Source organism: Aythya fuligula, chromosome 13 (genome assembly GCF_009819795.1).
Source record: "Aythya fuligula isolate bAytFul2 chromosome 13, bAytFul2.pri, whole genome shotgun sequence".
In the NCBI taxonomy this organism is placed as follows: domain Eukaryota; kingdom Metazoa; phylum Chordata; class Aves; order Anseriformes; family Anatidae; genus Aythya; species Aythya fuligula.
The window spans coordinates 19,221,183-19,248,340 of NC_045571.1; the positions used below are offsets into that span (position 1 = coordinate 19,221,183).

Sequence of the window (27,158 nt, forward strand, 5' to 3'; positions counted from 1 at the left end):
CTATCCCTGCTGACTAATGAGAAGACCCAATATCTCATCTTATTAAAACATCTTTTCTTTTACTTGCAGGCAGTTTCAGCAATTTTCCCAGACTGAACAAACTAATTTTTCTTAGCTCCCCTCTCAGGCATTACCTTGCATTGCTGGTGCTTGTCTGTGCATCTTTTCCCTTTTTCTTGGTTCCCTTTAAAAGTACAGTGCTGTGCAATGAGAGCACATTTTGATGTCGATCACTCAGGATTTTTTTGCCCACTCCGTGCTGTCCTTTTCAATATGCATCTTATTTACATTACCATCATGTTGCTGGCCTCCATTACAGGAAAAAAAAAAAAAAAAAAAAAAGCAGATTGTATTGTAGACATCCATGAAGCAGCCTTCCATGCTGAGAAGCCAGCAGCACCACTTGTGCTTTTACATATCCAAAGTTAGCTCTTTCTCTGCTTCTTCCTTCTCACCCCAGGCGGTGCCACCAGGCTGTGGTGGTGGGATGACACACACGGACTGCGATCGGTTCTGCATCACGGCCTGAACCTTTTCTGCATTCCCAACTGCGAGAAGAGAAAAACAGAGGCTGGTATGAGAGATGTTCTCCTTTGTGGGTCAGCAGTAATGAAGCAATAGCAAGAGCTATTGAGATGACCACTGGCTCATTGGGGATGAGCTATTCCACTGCAAAGATCACTTTTCAATTTTAAAGCAGAAGACAAAGATCAGTGCCTGGATGGAAAAAAAAAAAATAAAAAGGCGATTTTCACCCACTTTGTACTTTGAAATGTGTTATGTGTCTGGTTCAATATAACCATTCTTTTGTCAGTGCCCAACAGCCACTTTGCAGAACAATAAGTCACCTCAGTGACTACCTTAGAGCAGCTTCTTGAGAAGCCGTGGCACCACCCAGGTGTCCTGGCGGAGCACCTGCAACTCCAGGAGGCCACAGGAAAGACTACCTGGGTGCACACAGTCACGACAGAGGAGCTGCAGCCCCTTCACCCAGTGCCCAGGTATGTAGGGGGCCGCTGTGCTCACATCTTCCCTGCAGCACAGCCTTAATGAGAGAGAACATTAAAAAAAAAAAAAAAAGGAAAGGAAAGGAAAACCCAGAAATGCCTGTCACTTTGCTCTGGCTACACTCATGTTCTTCTTCAGGAACAACACAGTTTAAACATTTATAATAAAATGTGGATTAAAATAGCTACATCCACAGCAGACGTCCAAGCTATGAACACACAGAATCCCTTTTACCTGCTCTTATAAGATGCCTTTCTACAAATGAAGTGCCAGCTATTCTACAGTTCTCTTCTGAGTAAGTTTTTTGTTAATTTTTAAAAGAAAACTGCAAAGAAAGAAAACGTCAGATTTGGAAGGACACAAAAATAGTGAAAGGAAACAAAAATACTTTCTCACTTAAATATTTTTCCAGAATACACATAATAAAGAAATTCTCTGGATGCTCATGCTAGATCCAGCCTCTTAATCCAACTCAGCCTGTATTGGAGGCAGTATTACTTGCAGGATCAACACTGAACCTTTTCAATCATCACTTTTACAGATGCAATTGTGCTAAAAGGCATTTGCCACGTACTGTAAAAACTCAGTGCTTGGTTTCCTACATGCTGCATCTCCAGTATGGCTGGAGGCTGAACAACTCTTTGCGGTTCCAAGCTAAAACGAAACTATCCTCTGCATTTTAAAAGATGCATTTTACAGTTTTAACCAGCTAAACTTTGTGAGAGGCTTCACTGGTATTAAACACTTTTTTTAAGTGTGAAAACTAAGCCTTCAATCATCTAAAAACTGAGCTTGTTCTTATGAAAACACCTGAGATTTTAAGCCACTGTAACAGATATTCAAAATAAACAGTGCTGGTAATGGTGCACTTCAATAATAGTCAAAAACCAGCCAAACAAAAAAATCTTAATTTTTGGAAGGCATTTCTGCACAAACTTCATGTTTCAGAATACCATTCACTTCTATAAGGTTTTAGTTTATGCATTAGCTTCACCACAGGTAAAATGATCTGCAGGTACTGTCAAATATCTTGGTGCTTGGTGGGATACAAAGAAAGGTACCAGAGTCAAATGCATGCCTGGCTGGACATGCATGGACATCTCCATGCAAATCGAAGCCATCCCTTGCAGCACACAAGTAGCAAGGAGGCCAAACATCTGGACAGGGATTCACATCCCACTGCTATCATGCCAGCATCGCTGCCCGGAGCCCCTTTGCTGCCAGCAGCGCATCCCAGCACGCGATGCATCCCCTCTGCTTCACACACCAGCAGTGAGGTGGGATGGGCTGCCCCCAGTGAGTATTTGCTCCTCTCCTGGGCTGCACAGCACGCTACGTGCCCGCCTGGAGAGCTGGGACGGAGCACCAGGGCTGGAAGGGCTGCCTCAAAAATCCCAGCCATGCAGGCGACATGGAACAGACCCCCTGAACATCCTCCCCACCACCTTATTGAATGTCCCCCTGTGGTGGGGAAGGGGGTTCGGTGCCCTCCAGGCCCCCCCAGCTTACCGGTGAGGGAGCGGCACAGCCTGGGCTGCACGTCGGGGCTGCCCTGCGCCGGGGAGGAGTCCTCCTTCTGTGATTAAGGAAGAAAAGTACTTTAATGCATTTATGAAGATTGCTAGCAAGTCTGTTAATGACACTCATGCTTCATAAACAAGCCATTTGCAATCCCCAAGGACTCCGTTTCCATTTGTTTTCCTTTTGCCAAGAAAAACAAAAAGAACTATTTCTAAAAATAGACCGAATACATGGCAGGCATCGCTGAGGGGAAATATTTACAGACGCCGATGTGGTTCAGGTTGGTGGGAGAGGCCTGAGCTCTCCAGGAGCACAATGCAGCAGGTGCCAGCAGAAAAAAGCCGACCTGGGGCAAGGGGGCTGCAGGCAAGGACAGGGAAATGTCCCTGCCCATGGCCAGGACAGGGACATTTCCCACCCTGGCTGCAGAGCCAGGAGGCAGGTAGCGAGCTTGCCGATCCCCACCCTTCAGAAAAAAATCAGGGAGCATAATGCTGCCCAAATTCAACCCTCCTCTAAACAGGGAGTAAGTCTCTTACGCAGCTGTGATTTGGCACCCAGGTCCAGAAAGCCAGACTGCCAAATAACTCTGGACACCTCCCAACCTGATTTTCTGTTTTGTTTCCTTTCGCTTTCCTCCCTCCCTTAACGAGGGACCCGATGCCCTCCATCCATTGTGTGCAGTTTTATTGACCATTTTAATAACAATGCCTCCCAGGCTCCGCAGCAGCAGCCTGGCTCCCTGGAAAGCCATTCCCAGGGGCATTTAATGCTTCTCAGAGCATGCTCCATGAAAGGGCTCCGACATAATTACCAAAGGCAGTATGTCATTTACGCACACGGCTCACGGGCAGCTCCAAATAAGCTCTTTCTGGGGGAGTGCACTTGCGTTTTGGCAGAAGAAAAGAGAGCAAAGTTGCCTGGCTACAGGTGCAAGGATTTTCTGGGTCCTCCATGGTAAATAAAAGCTATCCTGGGTCTCAGAAACCACAGTGCCAGGGTACTTTGTGTTGGATCCTTGCCTAAAACAAGGCAAGCCCAAAATACACACAGCGTTTAGAGCCAACATGATGCACAGCCACAGGAAGCAGTAGCCTTCAGGAGGAATTTTGTCCTTAGGCGGAGGAAAGCGAACTTTCTGCTGGAAATAGATAGTCTTGGAGTTAATCCTCTGGGCTGCGATTCAGATCTGAAGTCACCTCTTAGCCTTGCCAACATTTTTGTGCCTGGTGTAAAGCATCTGATCTGCGCCCGTGGCCCAGGAGGGATACGGGCTGTGTGTTTCTACTTTCTTGTCCCTGCCGAACCTATTATTCCCTGAGCAAACCCTCCTGGGCAGGGGTTCCCAACACAGCCCAGGGCCACCCCGCATGCCTGTGGAACCGCAAGGCAGATGCCTACAGCACAGCAGCCACCCAGGCTACAAACAGAGGGGATTTGAGCTGGCTGCAGCCAGCACTGATGCTGGTGAGCCCTCCAAAACTGGGCATGAGACAGGATGGATGTCTCCTCTCCTCTGGTTCCTCCACGGTCTGGCAGAGCCACAGGCCTATGAAAGGATTCACTTCCCTATACACCTTATTTTTTGATGACTGGTACAGGAGGAAGACAAACCAGGATCTAATAAACTATGAGATTAATCTAATTGAGTTACAACAGCTTCATAATTTAATAGCAAAAGACCAATCAACTCCACTAAAAGAGGAAAAGCCCAACATGCTGACAGCCACCGAGCAGGAAAAGCAGCGCTTCTATTGAGCCAAAGGCATTTTTTAATTATTCACTCTGCTCCTGACATGTAACTGACTGAACACATCGCAAAAGCTTTTTATTTCGTGTAGGCTGGGAAGGAAAGACGGCTCCCACGTTTCACCAGCACCGGAGGCTTGCAGTGGTCCTTTGCTTGGAGTTCGGTTCCTGATTTCCAGGTCGGTTTGCAAACACAGTTGTAATGCTCCCATCTTGTGGTCAAATGCAGAACAGAAAAACGCGTGGCGTGAGGGTGGGTATTTTTTCTTGCTGACTCAAAGCCTGTAAGGCCAAACCCTTCCCTCTGGGATTACAAAAGATGGAGCATGAGACAGTGAGAGCCTCTCAAACACTAAGCACCTAGATTTTGCACTCACAGCTATTTTAAACAGGGAAGTGCCACTTGCTCATCAGCTTGGCATGAAACACTAAATCTGAGTGGCTTAATTTTTTCCAATATAAAATGTAAAATACTTAGCTGCTTTTAATGGGCTAAAATTTACTTGTTATCATAGCGCTCCTTCGTCCTGCTGGCAAAATCCAGCGTTGCAATCTCTTCTCCTGCAGTGGGAAGCAGCAGCATTCACACACCTCCCCACTTCGTGTTGATATTCTGAAGCTCAGAATATTTTCCCTTAACTTTGGGGGTCAGTCTTGCTTCTATCCACTTGCAAATTGCCCTAGGGAGCAGCCAGTGAAAGGCCAGTTCCAAGCATCCAGAGAAACAGGACAAAGTCTTCCCAAAGGTGCTGGATGTCCCACCAAATGCACTGCGTTACTGCTGGGAGCAGCAGACGGCAGGAGTGCAGGAGCACAAGGGTTAACAATCAAATGTCCTTAAAGAATGAAACGTGCTCAAAATCAGCGCGAGTTTGATGTTGTTCTTTTGAAGTTTAATTATACCAAATGTTCTACAGGAACATGCCATGTTCTTCCCTATCTATTTTGAATTGTAAGTACCAATCAGCATGTAAATGATCAAATTAAATCTTTTAAGTTGTTTGCAAGAGCCGGAACACCTTTCTGTGAATGAAGGGCTGAGAAGCAGCAGCATTTGGTGCAGTACAGCAGCTCTCGGTGGGCTCCTCAGTGACTGGCATTTGAACAAAGAAATCAGAATGGAATAAAGCCTGCGGCAGCCCCGAGTTCTTGTGCTGTCATGGAAAATTACTATCTAAATAAAGAAAGATAAAGTACCTCTTTTTAAAAGGTCATTCTGCTCTCCTTAGTGATGGAGTCCCAGAGAAGTCAGTGAAATTTAGGGATGGCTCAGCAGCTACTGCTGCTGATCTGGGGAGCTGGGGGCAAGTTACAGGGGGCTTAGGTGTGCTTCCTCCAGAGTAAGAGTTGCAGAGGGATGGAGCAAGCCAGAGACTGAGTCTACTCCTTGTGTGCCATTCGTGGACCATTCTGTCTTTCCACAGGGAAATCCTTGCCCAGTTTCTTCCAACAATTTCCAGAGAAACCAGCAGAGAAACCATGGGCAACCCTCGCCACTCACAGACATTGCATTTACCTTGTTTCTCTATGAACTGACAGGGACCTGTGCCAGTGAATTTGGACTGCAAATGGTTCTCCCAGGAATCCGGCATGCCACACTTTCTTCTATTTTACTTTCTTCACATCTGCCCAGAACCCAGAGCTGCTTTTAAAAACAAAAACCTCACCTCCAAAATAAATAAAAAAGCTCACAATAATGCTTCTGTCCTTTCAAAAGAGTTGTGGGGGGAATAAAAACACCAAAGAGTTTCAAATGTTTGCAGAACATCTGGACCTCTGACAATGGGTGCTCCGAGCTGGAATTGGTATGTTTCTTTTTCCCTACTCACAGGAATTGAATTTAGGATTGAGATGAACTTTTTGGTGTTTTTTAAAGATGGGATTTTTCTTTGAAAGGAAATATTTCCAGCAAGAAAGGGCGCTCTGTCTAGTGTTTGTGATACCTGCTGTCCACGTTCCCACTGGAGAGAACATCCTGTGCATTGCCCCACAGCCACAGGTGTCCTCGCTCTCTCTTACCTCCCTCCTGGAGCTGGCCCCATCACTTCCAGCCGTGTCTGTCCGCAGGCTCCTACGCTGCAGGATCAGGATCTCCTTGGCCTGCTCCGTGGGCTCTGTCTCTCCAGGCAGCCTGTGCCTGCTGTATGCCGGGCCCTGCATCACACCAGAGACCACCTGTGAGCATGGGATGCCATGAAACAGCACCCAGCAGAGGCTGGCCATGCAGGAATAAGTGCAAACAGCGGGTGGGTGTTCATCTTTCATAAAATCATAGAATCATTAAGGTTGGAAAGACCTCTAAGATCATCTATTTCAACCTACCACCAATATTGCCCACTAAACCATGTCCTAAGTACCACATCTACTTTAAACACCCCTCCTCCGGGGGACTCCCAGCCTGTAGGGAGCCAGAAGCTGTTGAGGCAGCTGGATGTGCTAACCTGCTGCCTGAAGATCCCCATGCTCCTCCTTTCGTGCTTTTGGTGCTGGGTACTGATGCCTAAAATACTTCATGAAATTATAGGCTGACTGGGTGAACCTTTCAAGAGCTGTCATGCTGCAAACAGAAATGTGCCACTGACTTGGAAACTGGATCTGGCTTCATACAGCCAACTATTCTCTGCTCACAAAGACACATCATTAGTAATTATGTAAATATTCATAACATCTGCGCGGGCTGTTCGGATAACTGAGATAACTTTTGTTATTGGACATCTAAAATACAGATGGAGGGAAGAGTTATACCGTTCTCCTTATTCGGTACAGGTTCCTTGCCAATATCTCCTGTATATTTTCCAGGACATCCGGATTCAGGGTATCCTCTGACTTTTTGTCTGTTATGACAGTCCTGTCGCTGTTGCTGCAAAGAAACCCAGAGCACCTTATTTCAGAAGATGCACAGCAGTGCAGCCCCAAAGCCCAGCAGCTCTGTCAGAGCCCTCACGAGAAAAAAAAAAAAATAATAATAAGATTTCTTCTTTTGAGAAACCTCAATAATTCTCAGTCCTGATTCTTGCCCCGAGAGCCAGCATACGGCAGGAGGAGGATAAATCCTGCCTGCTGGCTTTCCCAAGCAGGGGCATGGCCTTACTGTAAACTTTGTGACTCGTGCAGCTGGCCAGGGAGCACTTACAGCAAGGACGGGTGAGACGGTGCGTGACCCAGCTGCCCGGCTTCTGCCAGCTCGATGGCATGCTTCCGCTCCAGCTTTTCGTAGAGAAGCACGATACTGGATTTTGGCTGGTCATACTCTCGAAGCAGGATCTTCTGCAGGTATTTGCTGTTGAGATACTCGAGCCTGTTTGAGGACAGAGCAAGACATTCTTAGTCTCGTTCCCCCTACTCCCCAGAACTGCTATGCCTCTGAGCAAGCCAGCATGCTCATGGATTGCCCCATATTCTATTGTATTTCATTACCTGCTTTCCAGAAACCAATGGCCCAAGAGGCCAGGCCCTATTTATTTCTGTACATGAGCTAAGATATTAAAACATCTTCAAATAATGTAAGAACTCCCCAAAGTGCCAAATTTATTATGAAGGCTAGTAAGTGCTATAAGTACACGCAGTAGCCCCAAGGGATACGGCAGGACTTAGTGTTTTAAACACTTCCAGATTCCCTCTTGAGCTGTTTCCTCTCACTTTCTGCTCAAATGCAGCATGAGGTTTGGAAAAGACCTAGCTGTTATCAAACATGGTCTGGCTGCTGTCAGCTGCACACAAACCTATGTGCAAGGAGCCAGTACACTCAGCAGCAGCGCTTCCCATACCCTCTAGTGGCACTTCCAAGAAAATACCTGTCAGCTGCCTTGATCTGAACCCGTATCAAGAAGTTTGCTGCATCTGTGTGTCTGCACAGCCAGGAATTAAACCAGGTAGATTGATATTAGCATATTTTAAGCTATTCATATTTTTATAAATAATAACAATTTCTCCTATGCGGACAACCTACCAGAACTCAATGAAAACTGCTACAGAAAGCAGCAGAGATGGTCTGTAATTTGTCAGCCTGCAACAAGCAGCTGCCTCTCCAAGTGCTGCAAGCTCCTACCCGTGCTGCTAAGAGTGCAGGCACTGGGCCGACAGGAGTCTTTTGAGGGCAAAGAACAACATGCAACCTGCAAGCAAGGGGAGAGGCTTTGCTCTGCTCAGCACTGGTGCCCTGACAGCCTGCTCTCACCTTGCTGCAGATGGAAAAGCTGCCCCCTTCCATCTGTGTTGTGCCACGAGGATGAACGAGGCTCAGCTGCCCACAGAGCAAGCTTACGGAATGGGAACCAGACTCATTTTTTTCTACGCATGTACCCAGTTGTATTTTGGCAAATCCTTACTTGTCTTTCCAGTAATACTGTCCCCAGTGTCCAGATATATCTTCTATGCCAGCCAGCAAATGATCCAGGAACTAAACAGAAGAGAGGATTTTGCTGTACACTGCTTGCATGTATTGCATACGTGATGAACTCAGTCAGCAAACATCAAAAGCCAGCAGACAAAACGGGGGACGGTTTCAGCTAGGTACACAGCTCTGGCAAACAAGAAGAGGGGCTGTCGGCTCAATTCCCCATTCAGCCCTACACGTGTATCCCTTGGTTCCGGAGTACAATGAGTAATTTGGCTGCTTTCTTTCAGGCCTGTGCAAGCAAAGACTAATCGCTGAGGGACATGGATCTGTTCTTTATGATACATACAGGTTGGCTAATGGCTGGCATGTCCCGCCTAGTGGGCCTTGATAAGCAGGAGATGTTCACGCCGCATGTTTTGAGGACAATTTGTCTCAGGAGAACAGTGTCTTCAGGATATAGATGTAGATAACACACAAATGAATGCTCCACTTGAATAACAAACACTGCCTTCTCCCAAGCACTTCCCACTAAATAAAGTCATTGACCACATCGTGCCTTACAGAAAAACATTATTTTATTTTTAATTATATTAAAAATCCCAAGCAGGCTGATTTTCCACCTTGAAGTTAAATCTCTAACTTCTCAAATTGTCCTCCCTCCTACTGGCATCTGTAACCTGCAAGAGTTCACCACTGCTCAAAGCCCCTTCACTTGGGTACCAATGCTCCCAGAGCTTCCTTCACCTCTAATTCTTAGAAATTGATTTTTTTTTTTGTGGGGTTAGAGGCAGAACAGTTCTCTTGTCTGCTGTGGTAGAGTGCTGCACAGGTTTACAGCCCTCACTACCCGTGGCTATACGGTTGGAGGAGTGATGGACAAATCCCCCACCCACCAGGGCTGCTGCCAGCGCTGGATGGTAGCTCCTGGGCAGGCTGGTGGGAAGGGGCCCTGACTGTCTGGGCTGAGAAATTTGAGGACAAAAGCTGCTTCTGGCTCCCTGCATGCCTGCTTTCCAACTATCGGCATTGTTACCTTGTCTGCTTAGCTTAATTGGTACATAGCCATTTTCTGCTCACATTTCCCAATAAACACATTTTCAGAGATGATTTACTATTCAGTCACTAACAAAAGAAGAAAGTATTCTCTGTTCATTATAGGAAAAGCCTCTTCAGCCTATTGAACTATTCTGTTCACCTCAGACAAAGCCCTGTAATACAATCTAATTGTGATGATGGCAAACATTTTATAAATGTCCTCAGACCTAATATCTTTACTTCTAGCTACCCAAAAAAAAGAAGACAAAAACATTCCTAAAGGAGCCGTGCTTATGGAAGTGTGACTGGGCATAAACAACCAGATTCAGAAGCTCTCTGTAACTAGAAAGGCCAACGCCTGGATGGCAAGAGCAAGGTGAACCAAACTGCACCTTTAGGCTTTGGTGACTTCAGATTTCAGCCCTGAAAGCACCCAAATCTCATTTTTCCTTTCCCCTTTTCTGAACAAGGTTAGAGCACAAGTTTTTGGCAAGTGATCATCTTTTCCTGTCAAGTTTGTGCATCACCTAGTACAATGCCTGACCGAGTCCGTCAGTGCTTGCTATTCCAATGCAAATAATAGCAACCCATGGCTAGAAAGCTGCATAGGACTTCAAACCTGGAAAGGGACTGACCTGCAGAGGATTCAGGTAAAATCAACAGGAGTGTACAGAGCTGTAGAGTCCCAGGAGCTGCATTTCAGAAGGACCACGTGCTGTCAGCAAAGCATGCAGGAAAGCCCTAGCCGTGTGCTGACGGATGCCTCACTTACCCGGATATGGATCTGCTCTCCCACCGTGGGAGCACTCTCTCTTTTCCTCTTGACATGCAACAGGTCAACGAGAGGGCGGATGGTCATCCCCTGCAGCAAAACCACAAAACCAAAAATCAGGCTGTCTTCACACAGTGCTTGCTCTGCTTCTTTTGGAGCAAATTCACAGGCATGGACGTGAACCACAGCTACCCCAGCCACTGCAGCAGGAATAACTTGGTTGTCAGACCAAGGCCTGCTGCTCGAGCTAGCACCTCTCCTCTGCTCTGCTTTACGGGCAGGATACTACCTGTGATACTTTGACAACACTGGAAACTCTTACCCCAACTGCAAGCCACACAGCTGGCTTGCTTGCAGGGAGCTCTAGAGGTAGCTCATCAACGGGAACTCGTGTGCAGGCTTTGGGATGTGTAGGCAGAGAGGGGAAGCGTTCCCCACTCCTCATCTGGCCTCTGGCATCTCAAAGACACAAAGACTCGACCAGTAATTTCAAGGTCAAGCCTGCAGACTTCCAGATGGAAAGCCAGAAACGGTGATAGCCCTGGGTACCTCACAGCGCACAGCCTCCACCAGCGTTTGCCCAGCCCGGAGGGGGTGATGTCTGCTAACTTTCTGAGCATTACATGTCACAGATCGTTACTCCAATGATCTTTGACTGTCAGCCAGTGGCTAAGTCTACTAATCAAAGTATCCACCTGGTGGGAAGGGTCAAGGGAAGAGTCTTAATGTCCTTTCAGCCTCGTGAGAGAATTTCTAAAATGCTGCTGTGATGCATTTCTTAGTCTGGCTTCCATACGAAATTACTTTTCTAGGACATGTTTACAGCAAAAATGATGGAGTGGTTGATGTTTATGACTTCTGAATGTCACAAATGTTGGCACAGAGGAGAGTTGAACACATTTTTAATTGCAAAAACAATTAATGTGTCATTTTAATAGCTAATAGCAATAAAAAATGCATAATTATTCAGAGTAAATAACATAAAACTCACAAATTCAGAAACAAAAGATATTAAAAAAATTAAGTAGAGCCTATGCAGTTTGGTCTCTTGCCTTCAGTGGATAATTAGCTGCATTTGCATTCATCTTAAAGTAGCATTTCAGAGATTTATGCCCAGGACTCCCAGATTCAGAAACACCTACACACCTGCATTCCTTTGGCCCTTCCTCGCCTTGGCAGAATTACAGGAATCTCGCATGTCACTGCAAGCCACCAGACCATGACATGCCCATAGGTCCCCTGTGACCTCCTCCACCCACTGGGGGTAATTCGCCTAGAGTGCATCCCACGATGCTGACAGCTCTATCACAGCTCACACAAAGTTTTTCTATCAGCAGTGATCCAGTAGCTAATGAGTAAGCACGGTCAGCAAAAAAAAAAAAAAAAAAAAAAAAAGGGAAAAAAAAATAAATAAAAAAAATAATAATAAAAAAAACAGACTTCCCAGTTATCATATTTGCTAACAATTTCACCAAAGAGGTCAGAGGCCAATAGGCTGAGAGAGTGAGCTTTAAATGGAGAACACAGTATTTAATCTTTAAACCACGCTGAAAGGCAGAACAACGAAGGCCTCCTGTGACATTCCAGATGAGCCCACAGCTCCTAGGAGGACTTTCGGGTCCAAGCGGTGAACATCCAGGCCTGCCTGGAAGCACTGAGGAACTGACAACTGCTCAGTCAGCCTTCCCAAAATCATTAACCAGGCCTGTGGTGGGAAGAACCTCATGCAACTGAGCTAGAAAGACCAAAATAGCCATGTTTCCTGGGCTATATAAAGCACCGACAGACCCGTGTATGGACAAGCCCTACTGCTGGCTGTTGGTCTGCACGGCACAAGGCTTTTCAGACAGCATGGTCAGCACGTCCAAGAAAATGAAGTGGCTTCTGAAGCTGCAGGACTCATTTATAAATCCGCCTTTCTGGTGGTTCACCATTATACCTGCATCTGTATTTTTTGCTTATGTTTTCTACGCTGGGCTGCAGCAATATCTTTCTGGCTCGGCTTTTGAGCAGGTTTACTCCCCCGTCCTGTTATTCTTGTGGTGGCCTCAGCGGCCCAACACTGCGGGTACCTGGAGCCCGCGCTGAGCCTGCCTTAGCAGGGGCTGTGCCCCTGCTGAATGGCTGCGGGTCAAGGGGTCGCCCCGCTGCCACGAACCCGCGGGGGACCCTGTTTAACTCTCACCCTTTAGCACGGAGATGACATCACCAGTCGAGCTTTGAGGTTACACAAAGGCCCTTTCCCGGTCCTGGGAAGGATTTTCCGAGGGCTCTGCAAAATGGAGCTGCTGCCTTAGAACAACCTTTGTCTGAGGCTCAAGAGCGTCTCTGCATGAGCGGACGTGCCTAGTGACCGTATCTTTTCAATTTCTGACCCACATTTGCATCTTAAAACTTGTCACCCTCCACCTAACCGCGCTCCCCCCACCCTCTGGCCCCTGCTCTCCCCTTTCAGCCCGCAGCGGAGCCCTGCGAGCCGGGCCCAGTGCAGCTGCCCTGCAGCACCCTGCTCCCAACCCATGGGCACGTCACACTTCTGAGGATTTTTTTGGCTCGTGATGTGGATTAGGAGGACGTGGGGAAGCCCTGAGTCGACCCCAGCACAAACACGGCCCCCTCTGCATTGCTCAGGAGCCCAACACCCACGCTCAGGGGGCCGAGCAGAAGGGGCTCGGTGCGGCGGGGCGATGCTCGGCAGCTGTCGCCCTGACCCGACACCTCCTGCAGGCCCAGCAGCTGCTCCAGGGCAGGCAAAGGGGCTCAGGGTGTGAGGGGGGCGGCAGGAGGGCAGCCCCGCTCAGCACCCTGCTCAGCATCACATGCCTGACCCCGCTCGCTTCGGGACCAGACGACCCCAATTTTTTCCGCTGCATCCTCATTTGGACACGACGGCATTTAAGTGGTGAAGTGAAAGGAGTTATTTCAGGGAAACCCTTGCAGCAGCCTGGGAGTTGGAGGCCTGCTCCTGGGCTCAGGCCAGCGGGAGGCCCTGCGGAGCTGTGCCACCGCCAGGTGTCAGGGTGATGCTGAGCGCAGCCCCAAGGAGAGCACAACACCCGCCGCCTTCCACCGGGACCCAACGGGATCCGCCAAACAAAGCCACCACAGCACTGCTGGCAGAGCCGCAGAAATGCATTCACAGGGTAATCCCAGCACAGAGGAGTTTTGATAGGAACTTCTGCATGCTTGCGTTTGGATCCCCTTAAGCAAGATGAGGTTCCCTCGTTAGCAAAACTTGTTCCCTCTTCGAGATCCAGCAGACCCAAAGCAGCAACTGCTGTGCAAAAACGTTGGTGCAAGAGGAAGGTTTCTGTGCGAGAATCACTGCTGTGATTCTGCAATATGACTGAAGAATTGCTACAGCCAAAAGAGAAAGCAGAAAGCAACAAGGCTTAATGCTCAGTTAAAAAAAAAAAAAGAGAGAGAGAGAGAAAGGCAAATAAATCATATGTGTTATGACTTCATTTACTTTTGATTTTCCTGGCTTTTATAACAAGAAACACACCCAAATTTTTTTTCCAGTGGAAGAGATAGCACAATCCCCTTCCTGCTGAATCATCATAAAATAACTACAGATTATCCATTAGCTTGTGCATCAGATCTAATAGCTTAGTACTGGTTATTCATCTGAAAAAAAAAAAATATATATATATATATATATATCATGCTCATTCTCTATATCTGCAAAGGAATCTCTCATTCCTTTGGACTGAACATTTTTACCTGTACAAACACGGTGAAGAGGATGACAACAGTAGTTGCTGCAATGAAGAGCTTCTTTCTGTGAAAGTCAGGAAGCAAGAAAACCAAAGAGAAACAAATGGCTCCGCGGAGACCCCCATACGCTATAATGAATTGGTCTTTGCTGGTGACAGTGTTCACATGAAACCTGTTCACGAAGAAGGTCAGTACAAGAACCCCTGAAAAACAGGAAAGAAGACGGCAACACATCAAACGAAAAGAGCAAACAGATACATATCTCATAAATATATCTAATATATTGATTATCTCAAACTCACAATTGTAAGATATATTCTGCAGTGGAACATCACTGAACTGGTAAACACTGATGGCTGGGACTTGGCCAGGGCCAAGGGGGTGTATTCCCAAGAATTCCACAAAGCCCCTGGAGAAGGGCTTTTCTTCCAGCCCCAGACATTTTTGATTTGGGGGAATACAACAGATACCAGTGACTGGTGACAGGTTGGGGGACTATAAAATTTAATCAGGTCATCTTGTAGTAAATTTTCTTTTTCCCCCTCAGCCTCATGCTTATCACAGTCCACCTGGAAAACTGGAGTTTCCTTCAGGAGGACTCTGAACTCTGCAAAGGATTTTTAGTATTATCCCAATGACTGCGGATGCCCAGAGCATACCATTTACTGACGAAAATAAAAAATACATATACCAAAAAAAAACTAAGCCTGCATTAATGTTCTTTCTTCACAAATTTTTCTCTCAAAGACTTATGCTGTTCAATTTTAAACTGTGTAAGGTGACACAGCGATTGATGTAATTCAAAGTCGCTTGCAAATACACAAACAGATTCATAAAGGTACAAAAAGTCTGGCCTTAAATCTATAAGCCGCGATCTTAATACAAACTGGTATGACAAACATTTTATTTCCTGAAGATTAATAGCCATTTTGAGAACTGGTGACACAGACTGTCATTGCCTGTTGCTAGGAATTAGCAGGACCCACATCACTATTGCTCCTCTAGAGGGTGTTTGTAAAGCATCCTTGAAGAAATAAACTTCAAAAGTAGCGTACGCACAATGTACTAATCAAACATCTTCCCACACATGTTCAACTAAAAATAACCAACATGATTGCAGAAGAAAACAAAAACCTGTGGATGTTCAGAAACAGTGAGCTCAATGAAGTGAGCCTCACGGCACCTTCCTGCACCCAGAGCACCATGGCATGGGTGCCCAAAGAGCTCCTGGGGAGAGATTTGGTTACAAGGGGCTTTGCAGCTTCTAGCTCAAGCAAATGCTCTACTCTGCACCAAAAGGCTCTGAACTAAATCCAGAGGGACTACAGCACAACTTACACCCTCAGCCCAGTACTGTCAACCCCAAAGTACCCGATTCCTGCGGGAGGAATCTGTAGGGTCTGGGCCTGCGCCATGAGCACATCCAGATCTGCTGCAGCTCAGATGGGCTGAGCAGGTCCCACCTCTGCCACCACCTCCAAGGCAGGAGCTTCAAGCCCAGCCCCAACCACTTCTGCCCAGCTCTCACCCACCCCATGCACTGATGCCCTGCACGCAGAGCACGACATTGCTGTGGGGACCCACATTCAGGGTCAGATATGCAGGATGATTATGCAATGAGAAAAAAAAATCAAAATAATTCAGAACTTCTTTTCATCTAAGCCATCTAGTTTAAAAAAAAAAAAATCATAAAAGATTTGAATGTATGCACATTTCCAAGTGCATTTACAGTGCACAGTTATTAAAACAAACCTTGGCATGTATTAACAGCTAGTAAAACACATTCTGCTGTGTCTTGCTAATCATGGTTTATCCTATTTAAGCAATTTCTTGAAGTGTCTATCAAATTTGAGTTCAAGTAAATTGCCATTCTGCTTGACTCAGTGGTTTGTAAACATAAATGAATTGAATGCTTTGTAGATATCGAATTCTTTGCCAAAATTCTTTTGCTCTGTTGTATCTGCAGATATTGTTAATATATAAAAACATTCATAAATGAGGATAGAAAAGGAAGAAGATGGCAACATATTGGTGTCATGGAGTTCATCTCTATCATCTTTTCCTTTCAAAAAAACATTTGTACAATATTAAACGGTATTATATTTCATTACATTACATTATAAAATGAGATCCCAGAGTACTCTGGCACCAGGACTCATGTTTTCACTGTAACTGATCTCAAGAAGATATCTTTAGCCACAATTATCAGTGAAGTGGTATTGCCTTCTGTGGATATGTCCACACTCTTCCTTCTATTATCTGTTGGCTATCTATCTACTATTAAAAACCAGATGAGACACGGTCCTGGGCATCCTGCTCTAGCTGACCCTGGTTGAGCAGGGGGAGAGAACCAAAGAGGGACAATGGTAATTGCTGAGTCTGTAGCACACCTTGGAAAGCTCAGTTTAAATGCTTTGGAGCCCAGCTCCAAAACTGTTTCACGGTATAATTTTCCTGCTAACAGTTTTTCCCACAGAGGAACAAGCAGGCACTGAGGTGTTGGGTCTTGGCATTTTCTTCCCATGTCACAACATGCAGATTTGTTCTTATAAGTAATCACCACCAGCACCACCCAAAAAAAAAAAAAAAATCTGGATGGGTGTTATGACAACTCACTATAGCTACTTATATTCCTAAACATGGCATCTAAAATTGTATTTACACAAGTATCCTCACGTTTTCTCCTATTACCTCCATTTTAGGTCCCAGCTCTTATCTAAGCAGAAATAAGCTATGTAAAGCAGAACAGCATCTCCAGGGACAGCTGTCTGATGGCTCCAACAGTTTTCCATTTAAGGACACTGCTGTACACAGAAGTTGTTATGAATTAAATCCCTTAAATCCCTGCAATTCGGAATATGCAGTCAGAGGCCCCAGGGTTTTACACAGCTCTTTGATCCCAGGCTCTGCACTTACACCCTTTCTCCTATTGTGAAGATACCAAGGGACTAAGCCACACTGAAGTGGAAGAGGAGATCGTGGTAATCAAAGAAGGGTCTAGGACAGATGTATCAATAAACTAGATATGAGAATTTCTATTTAGCACCAGTGCTGTCTGTGGTGGTTGCACAGGGTAGGAAATTGCTGTAAGGGGCATGGCTTGCTTTTGAGCCAGACAGCAGTTCTAGAGGAGGAGAAACATCAGCTGGGGCAGCCCTTTCCAGTCCTTGGATTCACATCTGTAATAACCACACACACAGGGAAACAGCAGAGGATGATGTTGGGAGCAGAAACACTCTCCCATCTCACAGAATTGTATGTTTCACTCAAACAACCACCAAAAAAAGCATGATTTCACCATACCTAGTGCTCTCCAAATGAGACAGAAAATGACAGTGAAGCAAATATATGGCCAGTTCCACTCATGATTGTCTCCAATGGTGGAAACTCCAAGAAAGATGAAGATGAGGGTATCACTAACGCTGCTCCACATCTTCATGAAGTACTTGACTGTGGTGTGGGACTTCAGAGAGATGTTGGCCTCCACGTAACGTTTCATGCCCATGGCGCAAGCAATGATGCTGAGAAAATGAAACAAATTTTTCTTCATCAGTGCAGAAAACTGACACGTTGACATTTAAGAAAAAAATAAAAATGGCTTATCCAGTGTCAGATGTTTGCATCAGTAGTGATCCACTTCCTACATCAGCCCACTGATGTCAGCAGGACCACCAGGACAGCAGGATACTAGATGGGTTGACCAGACTGCCTGAATCTGGTTTTTAACAGATAAACAACTCAATCTGCATTTATCATAGCCACACTGCAATACTTCCAGTTCAGTACACCCAACACTTCCCACCACCACACAGCTTTAGCACTCTGACTGTGCCAGTCTCTCACCACCTGGGCCGAAGAGTTTCATTCGTAGGAGCTATTTCTCCTGGATGGGTAAAAGACGTCTGAGGGGAAGGGAGACTGTTTTTTCTCGATATGAGAAATGCGTAAATAGGACTCCTTTGAGTTTGTTTGCTGTCTGGTCACTACAGCAGGCTCTTGTAGGATTCAGAATCACAGAGCAGCTTGAATGCTGCACTCCTGCACCCAAGGGAAAAAAAACTAGCCTAAAGCTGGAGAAACTCAAGCACAACACATACCTCACGATGCCTAATCCCAAACCCATCCGGAGCTGCAATGCACATTCTATGGGCACAGCAAGCTATCCCCTCCATCCAAACAAAACCCAACAAAATGCTCAAGCAGTAAAAATAAAAATCTTAATGAACACTCATCAGGCTGCACAATGAGCCAAGAAACGGCTTCCAAGAGCACTGCTGTGTTTCTGAGCAAATTAGAGAGTGTCGCTATAGTGGGAACATTCAACTTCCTCGTGTATCTCATAGCCAAGGTCACTTCAGAAGTGTGCTCCACCAATTAAAACTTCTGCCTTGCAATTTTTCATGGTTAATTGGTTCTTCAAGTTACAGGGTACATGTGGTTAGCCTAATTCATCAGCTTTTCAAATCAATACGTATTCAGGCCAGCAGTCTTGGAAGGTCAGAACAATTGAGTGCTGAGAGAGTCAAAGCTCCATTTTTTATATTTTAGCCTGGATAGAAACATTTTGTTTCAAATGTTGGACCGACAATGGCAAGATGGATTTACTTCTCTGAGATCTGATTTCTACTGGTGTTTGGAAGGCCATCCACAGAGTTTTACTGACTGAAACCTCCTTTCACAGGGGATTTCATGGTAACTGCTGTCCTGCTTCAGCTCAGGTATCAAAATGAACTAATCAAAGTCTCCACGTCTTTGCTGATGAGGAGAGTTTTCATCTGGTTGTGGTTTTGTAACCTGCATGAAATCACAGACCCTGATTGCCTTCTCCACAGCTCTTTATTTCAGGAAGACAGAGCCGGCCACCGTGTTGCTGCTCCCAATTTGCACGGCTGCTAACAAGAGCAGAATAAGGGACACTTTCTTCTGGCTCATCGGTGAATCACTAATGCAGCACCACTGCCATAACCGCATATATTATTGGAGCAAGGCAAAAGGAATGAACAACAGCTACATTCATTTCTGCTCTACTTAAACCACTAAGAAAATCAGTGATAATATTATGGAAAAACACTTATCTGATATTTGGTTGGAAAAACAAACAAGACATTACAATTAAAAAAAAAGACTTTTTCAAATGAAGATGGACTTCCACCCACTGTGAGTTACTGATTCCTTGGCTTGGCATTCAAACAAATGAAAACAACAAACACATAAACATTTCTGTTTACTCATCTTAAAATAATTATTTGTTTTTCCTCATTGCCATTAAAAAAAAGATACATTTTTCAAAGGAGAAAGAAATATTTGTTTTTTTCCACGAACAACACTGGTGTTGATGGAAAGGACTTGCAGTAAAGACACAGGATACAAAAGGTCAGCTTCAGAAAAGCCACGATGTTTTTACTGGGGAAAAGATCCCATTTTACTCAGCAGCCTGACAAAACATTCAAATCCCTGTTTCAACTAGTGTTTAAGTTCCTTCATCTATTAAGAAAATGTACCAATACTTAAAAATATTCTGAAATCGGTCTTTTTGATTTCAGACTGACCCACTTTGCCTCAAGCACAAGTTAAATAAAAGAATTCTTCAGTTCCAGTAACTGCCTCAATAAATAGTGAATAAAATAGTTCCAACTAGGAACTAAGAAGTCCAACAAGTATTTATGGCCACGGACTTCCAGAGCCATGTTTTGAAAGTGTTTTATGAAGGGGAAAAAAAAAAAAAAAAAAAAAGATATGGGTCCAGATTAGCTTCACAAAGAAAGAAGAAATTTGACCTGTTCACTCACAGCTTCAAAGGTGGACACTGCCACTAGGATGAGGAGAAAATATATATATATTTCAAACTAAAAAACATTTGCAGAACTGCTTAGCAGATTGGGTTACATTCACTTTTCTTTTTCTTTTCTTTTTTTTTTTTTTTTAGACTATGTAGAATTTATTATTTTTGGCAATCAAATTATTGTCAAAGAAACATTTGGTTTCTTTGAAAGGTCTGTTTCTTATAATACAGAATTCCCTGGTCAGAAATGAATGTATTGTTTAAAAATCAAGATATATAAAAGAGGCATTTATAATTTGCCAATTATAAGAGCAGTAGTGCAGGTATCGGCTGCCTTTGCAATTGCTTTGCTTTAGAAACAATACATTATTCAAAAGAATAGAAAATGGGTTCCATAATGGGTACAGAAGATTGTGATTGATAGGAGGAGACACCATTAGGATTGAATGTTTTCTGCTCCACAATGATTATGCAGCATTATATTTATTTCACTGTTCTGTCTTTTGCTCCTATAAATAGGCTTTCTCTTACCTATTCCCAGAGCTAGACTTGTTGTCAGTAATGCCAGAATATTGCTCACATCAACTATTCAAGGAAACAAAATCTGCAAGGTATAGGAATAGTTTAAATCCAAAGGAGCATCATTGGTTTTAAAATAGATCTCCCAGATACCCCTGTCTCTATTTTTTAGCCTTTTTTTTTTTTTTTTTAAATCTTATCATCAGATTTACAGTTGTTTACAACGTAGCTATCAGTGGAGTCTAAGTGCACTTTATACTCTTTAGGGAAATATTAAATGGTTGGTTGTGATCCTCAGCAGCAGCTAACTTAGTTTAGGCAGTAGAACCAAATGCAACAAATATCAGCCCACAGGTATCAGGACTGAATCACTTGTGCTGTGTTTTTCATCTGTCTCTGCTTTCCAAGGTGAGATTTCTTCAACCATTAGGACTAGTAGATCCATTTTTTCTCAGCACCAGCTCTGCAGGTGAAATTCACAGTGAGACAGTAAGCACAGCGTTCAATTATCAGTGTATGGAACTGACTGTGCTATAATACATTGCAAGCAGTTTTGGTTTAGCACCTTGGAAACCCTGATCTCTGCCAAATTTGGCTGAAATTGGTCAGAGGATTTCAAACATTACTAGAGACAGAGAGGTGATGGACAGGCCCACCCGAACTTTCTGCTCGCTGTCACAGACAGATTTCCAGCTAAGCAAACTTACTTTAAAAATTTCTGACGCTTTTCAGCAAGTATAACCAAAAAACTTCCCTGGAGAAACGAGGTGCTAGGACATACTTACGCCACGATTCCAGAGAGGTGAAACATTTCCGCAGTGAGATAGGAGAGATAACTGTACAGGAAGACAAAGAGCGGCTCAATTACACGGATGTCCTTGGTAAATCGCGTGGTAAAGGCGGCCGTCATCCCAAAGGTAAGACCTACTAAAACTCCTCCAATCCCAACCACAAAGAATTTTCCAACTCCAGCAAAAACATCCACAGTCTGGATGGCTGGCATTTCACAGAACGAGCGAAATAACTTGTAGAGTACCTGGGTGAGAAAGGAAAGAGAAAAACATCCATTAGCAAAGTGTTCAGCAGCCCGACAGGATGATGCCGTAGCACTCGCATGCATTTCTGCCTGCAGACATGAGCCAGGTGCTCAGCTCTGCTGCACTGAAGGGTGCCAACAACCACCCAACAACCTGAGGCCAGAGAATAGGACCACGTCTTCTGCTAGAAGAGGTTGTTAAAGCCTTTTCCCCTCGTGGAGGAAGGCTTACCACGGTCACTGCATCATTCAGGAGCGACTCGCCAAAGACCAAAATGTGCAGCTTTTCGTTGACGTGTATCTCCTCAAACACAGCCAGCACTGCCACCGGGTCCACCGCAGCGATCAGGCTGCCGAACAGGAGGTTATGGAGCAAGGAGACGTCCTGCAGGTGGAAGGCCCTCACTTGGCAGATGCCATAGAGTGAGAAGCCAATCCCAAACACGTTCCATATCGTCCCCACCACCGCGTACAGGAGGATGGTGCCGATGTTCTCAAAAAAGGGACGGCTGGGCATGAAGTACCCTGCGTCGAGGACGATGGGTGGCAGCAGGTAGAGGAAGAAGATGTCACTGTCCATAACGGGTGGCGACTTGTCATTTAAGCCGTAGATGATGCCTCCCATGATGAGTCCTACAAATATCAGTAAACAGCTCTCTGGGACGACGGAAGGCAGCTTGCTGTAGAGATGAAAGCCTGCAAGGGGATGAAGAGAAAAAATCCATATTATCTCAGGAGCCAAACTGGCCAAAGAGCACCAGCTCCTCAGTGGGGTGAGGAAGCTTCCTAACTTCCCTCCTTCTGCAGGCTGCACTTTGGAATCATAACAAAAGATGTGCATAATTACGGTAAAATTGCCCAATCAGAAACTGCCTCAAAAATCTGAAAGATTGCTGGAAATACCAAACTTTCTGAATTTATTATTGGTTCAGACTGCAGTTCAACATAGCATAACATTAGAGATGTATTTTTGGTAACACATAAACATTAAAAAAAAATCTGCATAAAAAAAGTCTGAGATAATTTATGATGTAATCTAGCTAGCATGCCAACTAAGCACGAAGAACAGAAATAGTAACTGCTAATTTTAAACACAATACAGATCCCATACATCCAAAAAGATCAAAAAAAGGAATCTCATAAATTATAAATAGTACCAGTTTTCACATCGCTTAATAATTAGCACAAATCTAATGGTAACATTGGTTTATTATTATTATTATTTATTTTTTCCAATCAGGTCAGCCTTGCGCAAAACCCAGTGTTAGAGAGAAATCCTGACAAACACTGGAAATACTCAAGGTGGGTTTATATTAAAAGAAAGAAATCAAACAAACCAAACTAGAATATAAATAAATAAATAAATATTTGTGATTATTGCTATTTCTTCAATTCTGTATTGACAGAATTGAAACCTCATCACATAAAGTGCAGAATAGCAAAAGGAAGAGACCATTTCCATCTGAAAGTAATTCTGATCTAAACAAATCTCAGAGATGTTTTCTTTCTGAGGAAAAAATAAAAGGAAAAGGTGGTAAAATAACCTATATACTGTTAATTTCACAGAAGCAATCACAATTTCTGTGGGAGGGGGGGATAAAGGGTATATAAATTCCCCTTTCGTATGGCAAGTTCTGCAGATGAATGCAGGTCTGCTAGCCTTATGCATTTCATTTGACTTTATCTGTCTCACGGAAATATTACAGCAGCTATAAGTGTTCCCTGAAGGGCACAGTGGCTGCTTCCAAGTCCGATTATCACCACACACACAGATACATTTGTACAACTTAGGTCTCAGCAAAAGTCTGACGCACAAGGTGTGCCTCCTTAGGACTTGGCGTGTTACCTCCGGCTCCAAGATCACCTGTTTCTCTCCCATTCCAGACAGCCTTGAGCTCAGGAGATGAAGCACAGCTGGTCCCTTTTCCTCCTGGTCCTACTCACAAAGGGGATTTGAGGAAGGACCGACACGTCCCTGCCCCACTGCTGTCCCCAGGCCACCCCGCAGAGCAGGTGAGGCACCGCTCCTCACCCTCCCGAGACGCCTTACCTATTTTGGCCAAGGATGCAAGCATGATCCAGAGCGTGATTTCAAAGGGGACTTGGACATGTTGGTAATCCAGAGAGAAGAAGGCGTGCTCCAAGGATTCGTTGCCCTGGGCTTCCTCGGCAGCCCAGCTCCCATTCTCCGCTGCTAGAGAGCCCTGCTGGGCTCTGACCCGGGCGGCCTGCAGGAAGGAGGAGAGCAAGGGCCCGGCCAGGACAGCAGCTGCAGCTCTGCACCCTGGCCTCTGCCTCTCCATTTGCCCTTGAAGCCGCCCGCTGCGTGGGTTTGGCCACAGACTGCTGCTCCCGGCCGCTGGCTCCCGCTCTCGATGCTGCATGCGTCCTGCCGGAGCCAGCCAGCGCGGGTGGCTGTGGAAAAGAGTGGCGGCTCAGCCTCTCACCACCCCTCTGCCCCGCTGGGAGCCCCCCTGAGGATTGCACCCCCCGATACCACGTGCCCACACGGGCAAAGGCTCCCCCTCCGGATGCCTCGCGTACCAGATGCATTCCTGCGTGTGCTTGAGGGGCGTCGCGTCGTAGCGCTAACCCCTGACGTGGTTTGGCTCCCCACGTCTCAGATAACCACCCTGGAGGGGGAAAAAAATAAAGTAAAACCAAAACTACCAGCAGAACAGCCAAGCCTTGGCAGAAAATGTCCCACATAAAACAACCCCGTCCAGAAAGGCGTCCACCTGACAGTGGATTTCACTGGGGATTTCTCATCCCTAGCCTGCTACCCACAGTGCCCAAAGTAGCGATGCAACTGATAATCAGTTCCCATTTGGTAAATCAAGCAACACAACTGGCTTTCCTGTGCTGAACACAGAGCTGCAAGCTGGGCTGGAGAAGGCCCCCTGAACAGAGGAATAAATTTTAACAGTTGCTTAAAGCTTCGTCTTATCGTAAAAGAAGACAGGAAAAAATATTTTATTTCACTGCTTGGAAATGGCACTGAAAACGGAGTGAGGTTGCTTGCAAAAGCTGGACAGACGGACAGACAGAGCCAACAGCAGAATCTGCTGGGCTCCTCTCAGCTGGAGCGGCTGGGGACCGTGCCACAGGGCATACGATGGCCTGGTCTGAGCGCTTCTTTGCAACCCCAACCTCCAACTTGTACAGAAACCCGATTGCTTGTTGTGGGAAAGATGCATTTTGAACAGAATTAGATGTACAAATACCACAGAGGGGAAAAAAAAAAAGAGAGAGAGAGAAAAAAAAAAACATATTGGGTCAAATTCCTCTATTGTGGAGTTTCATTTAAGTTAATGATGTTTCAGCAGGGATGAATTCAGACCAAAGAACAGATGTAATTAAAACACAGAGGCCCCAGGCTGTTGCTAGACTAATCGATGGCCTCTTTGTTTCTCTGCAGCTGCCTGAATGACACCAAAATCGAGCTGCCAATACCATGCTGGTGACCCACTTTTCTGCAATAAAGCCAGAACCCAAGAACCAAGTGGTGCTAGACACAAACTTTCTTACACTGACAAACCGAGGCAGGGAAAATGAAAAGTGCACAGGGCACTGGTGTCAGAGCTGAGTGATGGAAGCAGCTCTGAGCCTGGGCTCGCATGCCCCACCATCGTATTTCCTCTCTCTGCTGAAATGCTTGGTGCTGAACTTGGGAGTCTGAAGATTTGTTCAAGAATTTTGCCAGCCTCCTCTTCTCCCCCATCCCAGACAATTCAGTTTGATTTTTTTTTCTGTTTTGAGGTAAAAAGCAAGAAAATTAACATTCACTTGCATTTTTCCTAAGCCAGAAATGAAGTGTTTGCACCTTAGAAGGAAAAAGACCTGCAGCATGGAGCTGTGCTACTGGAAAATGTTTTTGTTTGCGGAATCGTTATCTGCTTGATAATGGAACCAGAAAAATTTACAAACTTAGGACCATATCTAAGGAAGAGCGCAGCAAGGACAAAATTAAAATATGTTCTGTTTTTCTGATAAGGAAAACTTCATAGATTAGGACGTTAAGAAGGAAGTGAAAATGACGGGTGAAGTGACAAACCACATGTGCATACACGTATTTACCTTAACTGCTCACCAAAGCTCTGTCTGAACAGAGCAGAGCACACCCTGGTTCTATGAAAAAGATATAAAATCCAACAGATAGGAAAGGAGCCTGTGCCAGTGCTCTCTGCAGAGTTTCATTGAGCCTGTTTCACTTGTATTCCTCTCTGTTCCTTTCTGTGCTGCTGTTGCATCCCTGCAACCAGCTCCATGCAATGGATTTGCATTCCTGCAGCCATGGAGCCTCCCTCTGCAACTGGCCTTCCTCCCTCGAAGACTCACACATCTGCCTCAAAGAGCTGTTGTCCTTCTCAGTCTAACTACTGCTTTCCATACCCAGATCCATGCAGGAATAACCAACAGCTCTTAGCAAATATTTTGGACACCATATTTCATCACAGAGAGAACTTTCAAGTTTGCTCCTGGCACTTTAAAACTCCTCATATTTATGTTTTGTATCATTTCACCCTCAAGTTCTGTATAAATAAACTCATTACTTCCCTTGCATTCTTACACTTTTCATTACATATGTTATGAATAAACCAAACGCAAACAACAAAATGTTTTTCTAAAGCGCTGAGAACACCATCCTTGTTGTTCCTCTCGTAATGGCTATTGATATTATTGAACCACTTTTTAATGTGAATACAATTTAATCATATGCTTATTGACATGCTTTCATTTTTTTCTAATGTACTGTGCTTTCCCACATTTTTAGGTTTCAGGGCTAGATTCGGATCCCCATAAATTTATTGACCGGCACCTCTTTCCTGATGAACTGAATGGGATTATGAGAAGAACCCATAATGCTGTGTAGTACGGTAACAGCGATCAGAATTCAGGATCCTGTAATGAAAATACCATGTTAGATTAATTCTTGTAGCTGTTGCTATTATACTCCTTAATCAGTGGCAACAAATTTATTTTTCTTTTATTTACTTTGAGAGTGAAATTAAAGATGTGATTTTTTTTTACCTTCCTGACTTGTAATTACTTCTAAGTGTACTCTAACTTATGCCTCCTTTTTTTTTTTTTTATATATATATATATGGATGAATCATTTAATGAAATAAATGCAGTAAATTAAATCTCAATTTCCATCACTTCCTGAAATTCTTATTATCTACCACTGATATTTATAAAAGAGAACTTTGAGTATGCTCATGCCCTACAGGGATGGGGGGAAGGAAAGTAATTTGTAACATACCTTTCAGCTATAGCACTGCAAAGACTTTCCATATTATTTGGGTCTCAAATGAGGAAATCGTTTAAGCATTTACTTAACTATAAGTACTTAAAGTTCCATAGCTTATAGTTAATAACACGGGAAAATCCTATGTTGGACTGGGGCCTCCCAGAAACACCCAGCACAGCAGATCACATAATATAATCTTCTTAAGTAATTTGCCAGGCTCAGACCTCACTGGACGCCTTCCCCTCACCGCTGTGTGAAGGGTATTGCAGCATTTCCCACCATCGGGAGTTCCACTAATTTCCAGTCTTCGGTGTAGTTCAGGTAATCCTGGTAGAATTATTCCTGCTTTTAAAAGCTCTCGGTTATTACTCTTTTGTAGTCTCTGTAGTGAGAACCATTCTCACTTTTCCACAATGAAGTCCCATTTCC

The 27,158-nt window shown here is 44.8% G+C and overlaps 1 protein-coding gene across 1 annotated transcript; it reads right to left on the reverse strand.

The window, feature by feature from the left end:
* Positions 1 to 379: 379 nt before the first annotated feature.
* Positions 380 to 23,781, reverse strand: LOC116494427 (sodium/hydrogen exchanger 2-like). The gene is made up of 12 exons (XM_032196326.1): positions 23,529 to 23,781; positions 21,711 to 22,174; positions 21,228 to 21,478; positions 17,445 to 17,662; positions 14,148 to 14,344; positions 10,425 to 10,514; positions 8,607 to 8,677; positions 7,412 to 7,576; positions 7,024 to 7,138; positions 6,298 to 6,432; positions 2,518 to 2,584; positions 380 to 548 (listed from the first exon to the last, which is right to left on the reverse strand). Exons 1-12 carry the CDS (start codon positions 23,779 to 23,781, stop codon positions 412 to 414), a joined length of 2,163 nt encoding a protein of 720 aa, XP_032052217.1. The 3' UTR covers positions 380 to 411.
* Positions 23,782 to 27,158: the final 3,377 nt, after the last annotated feature.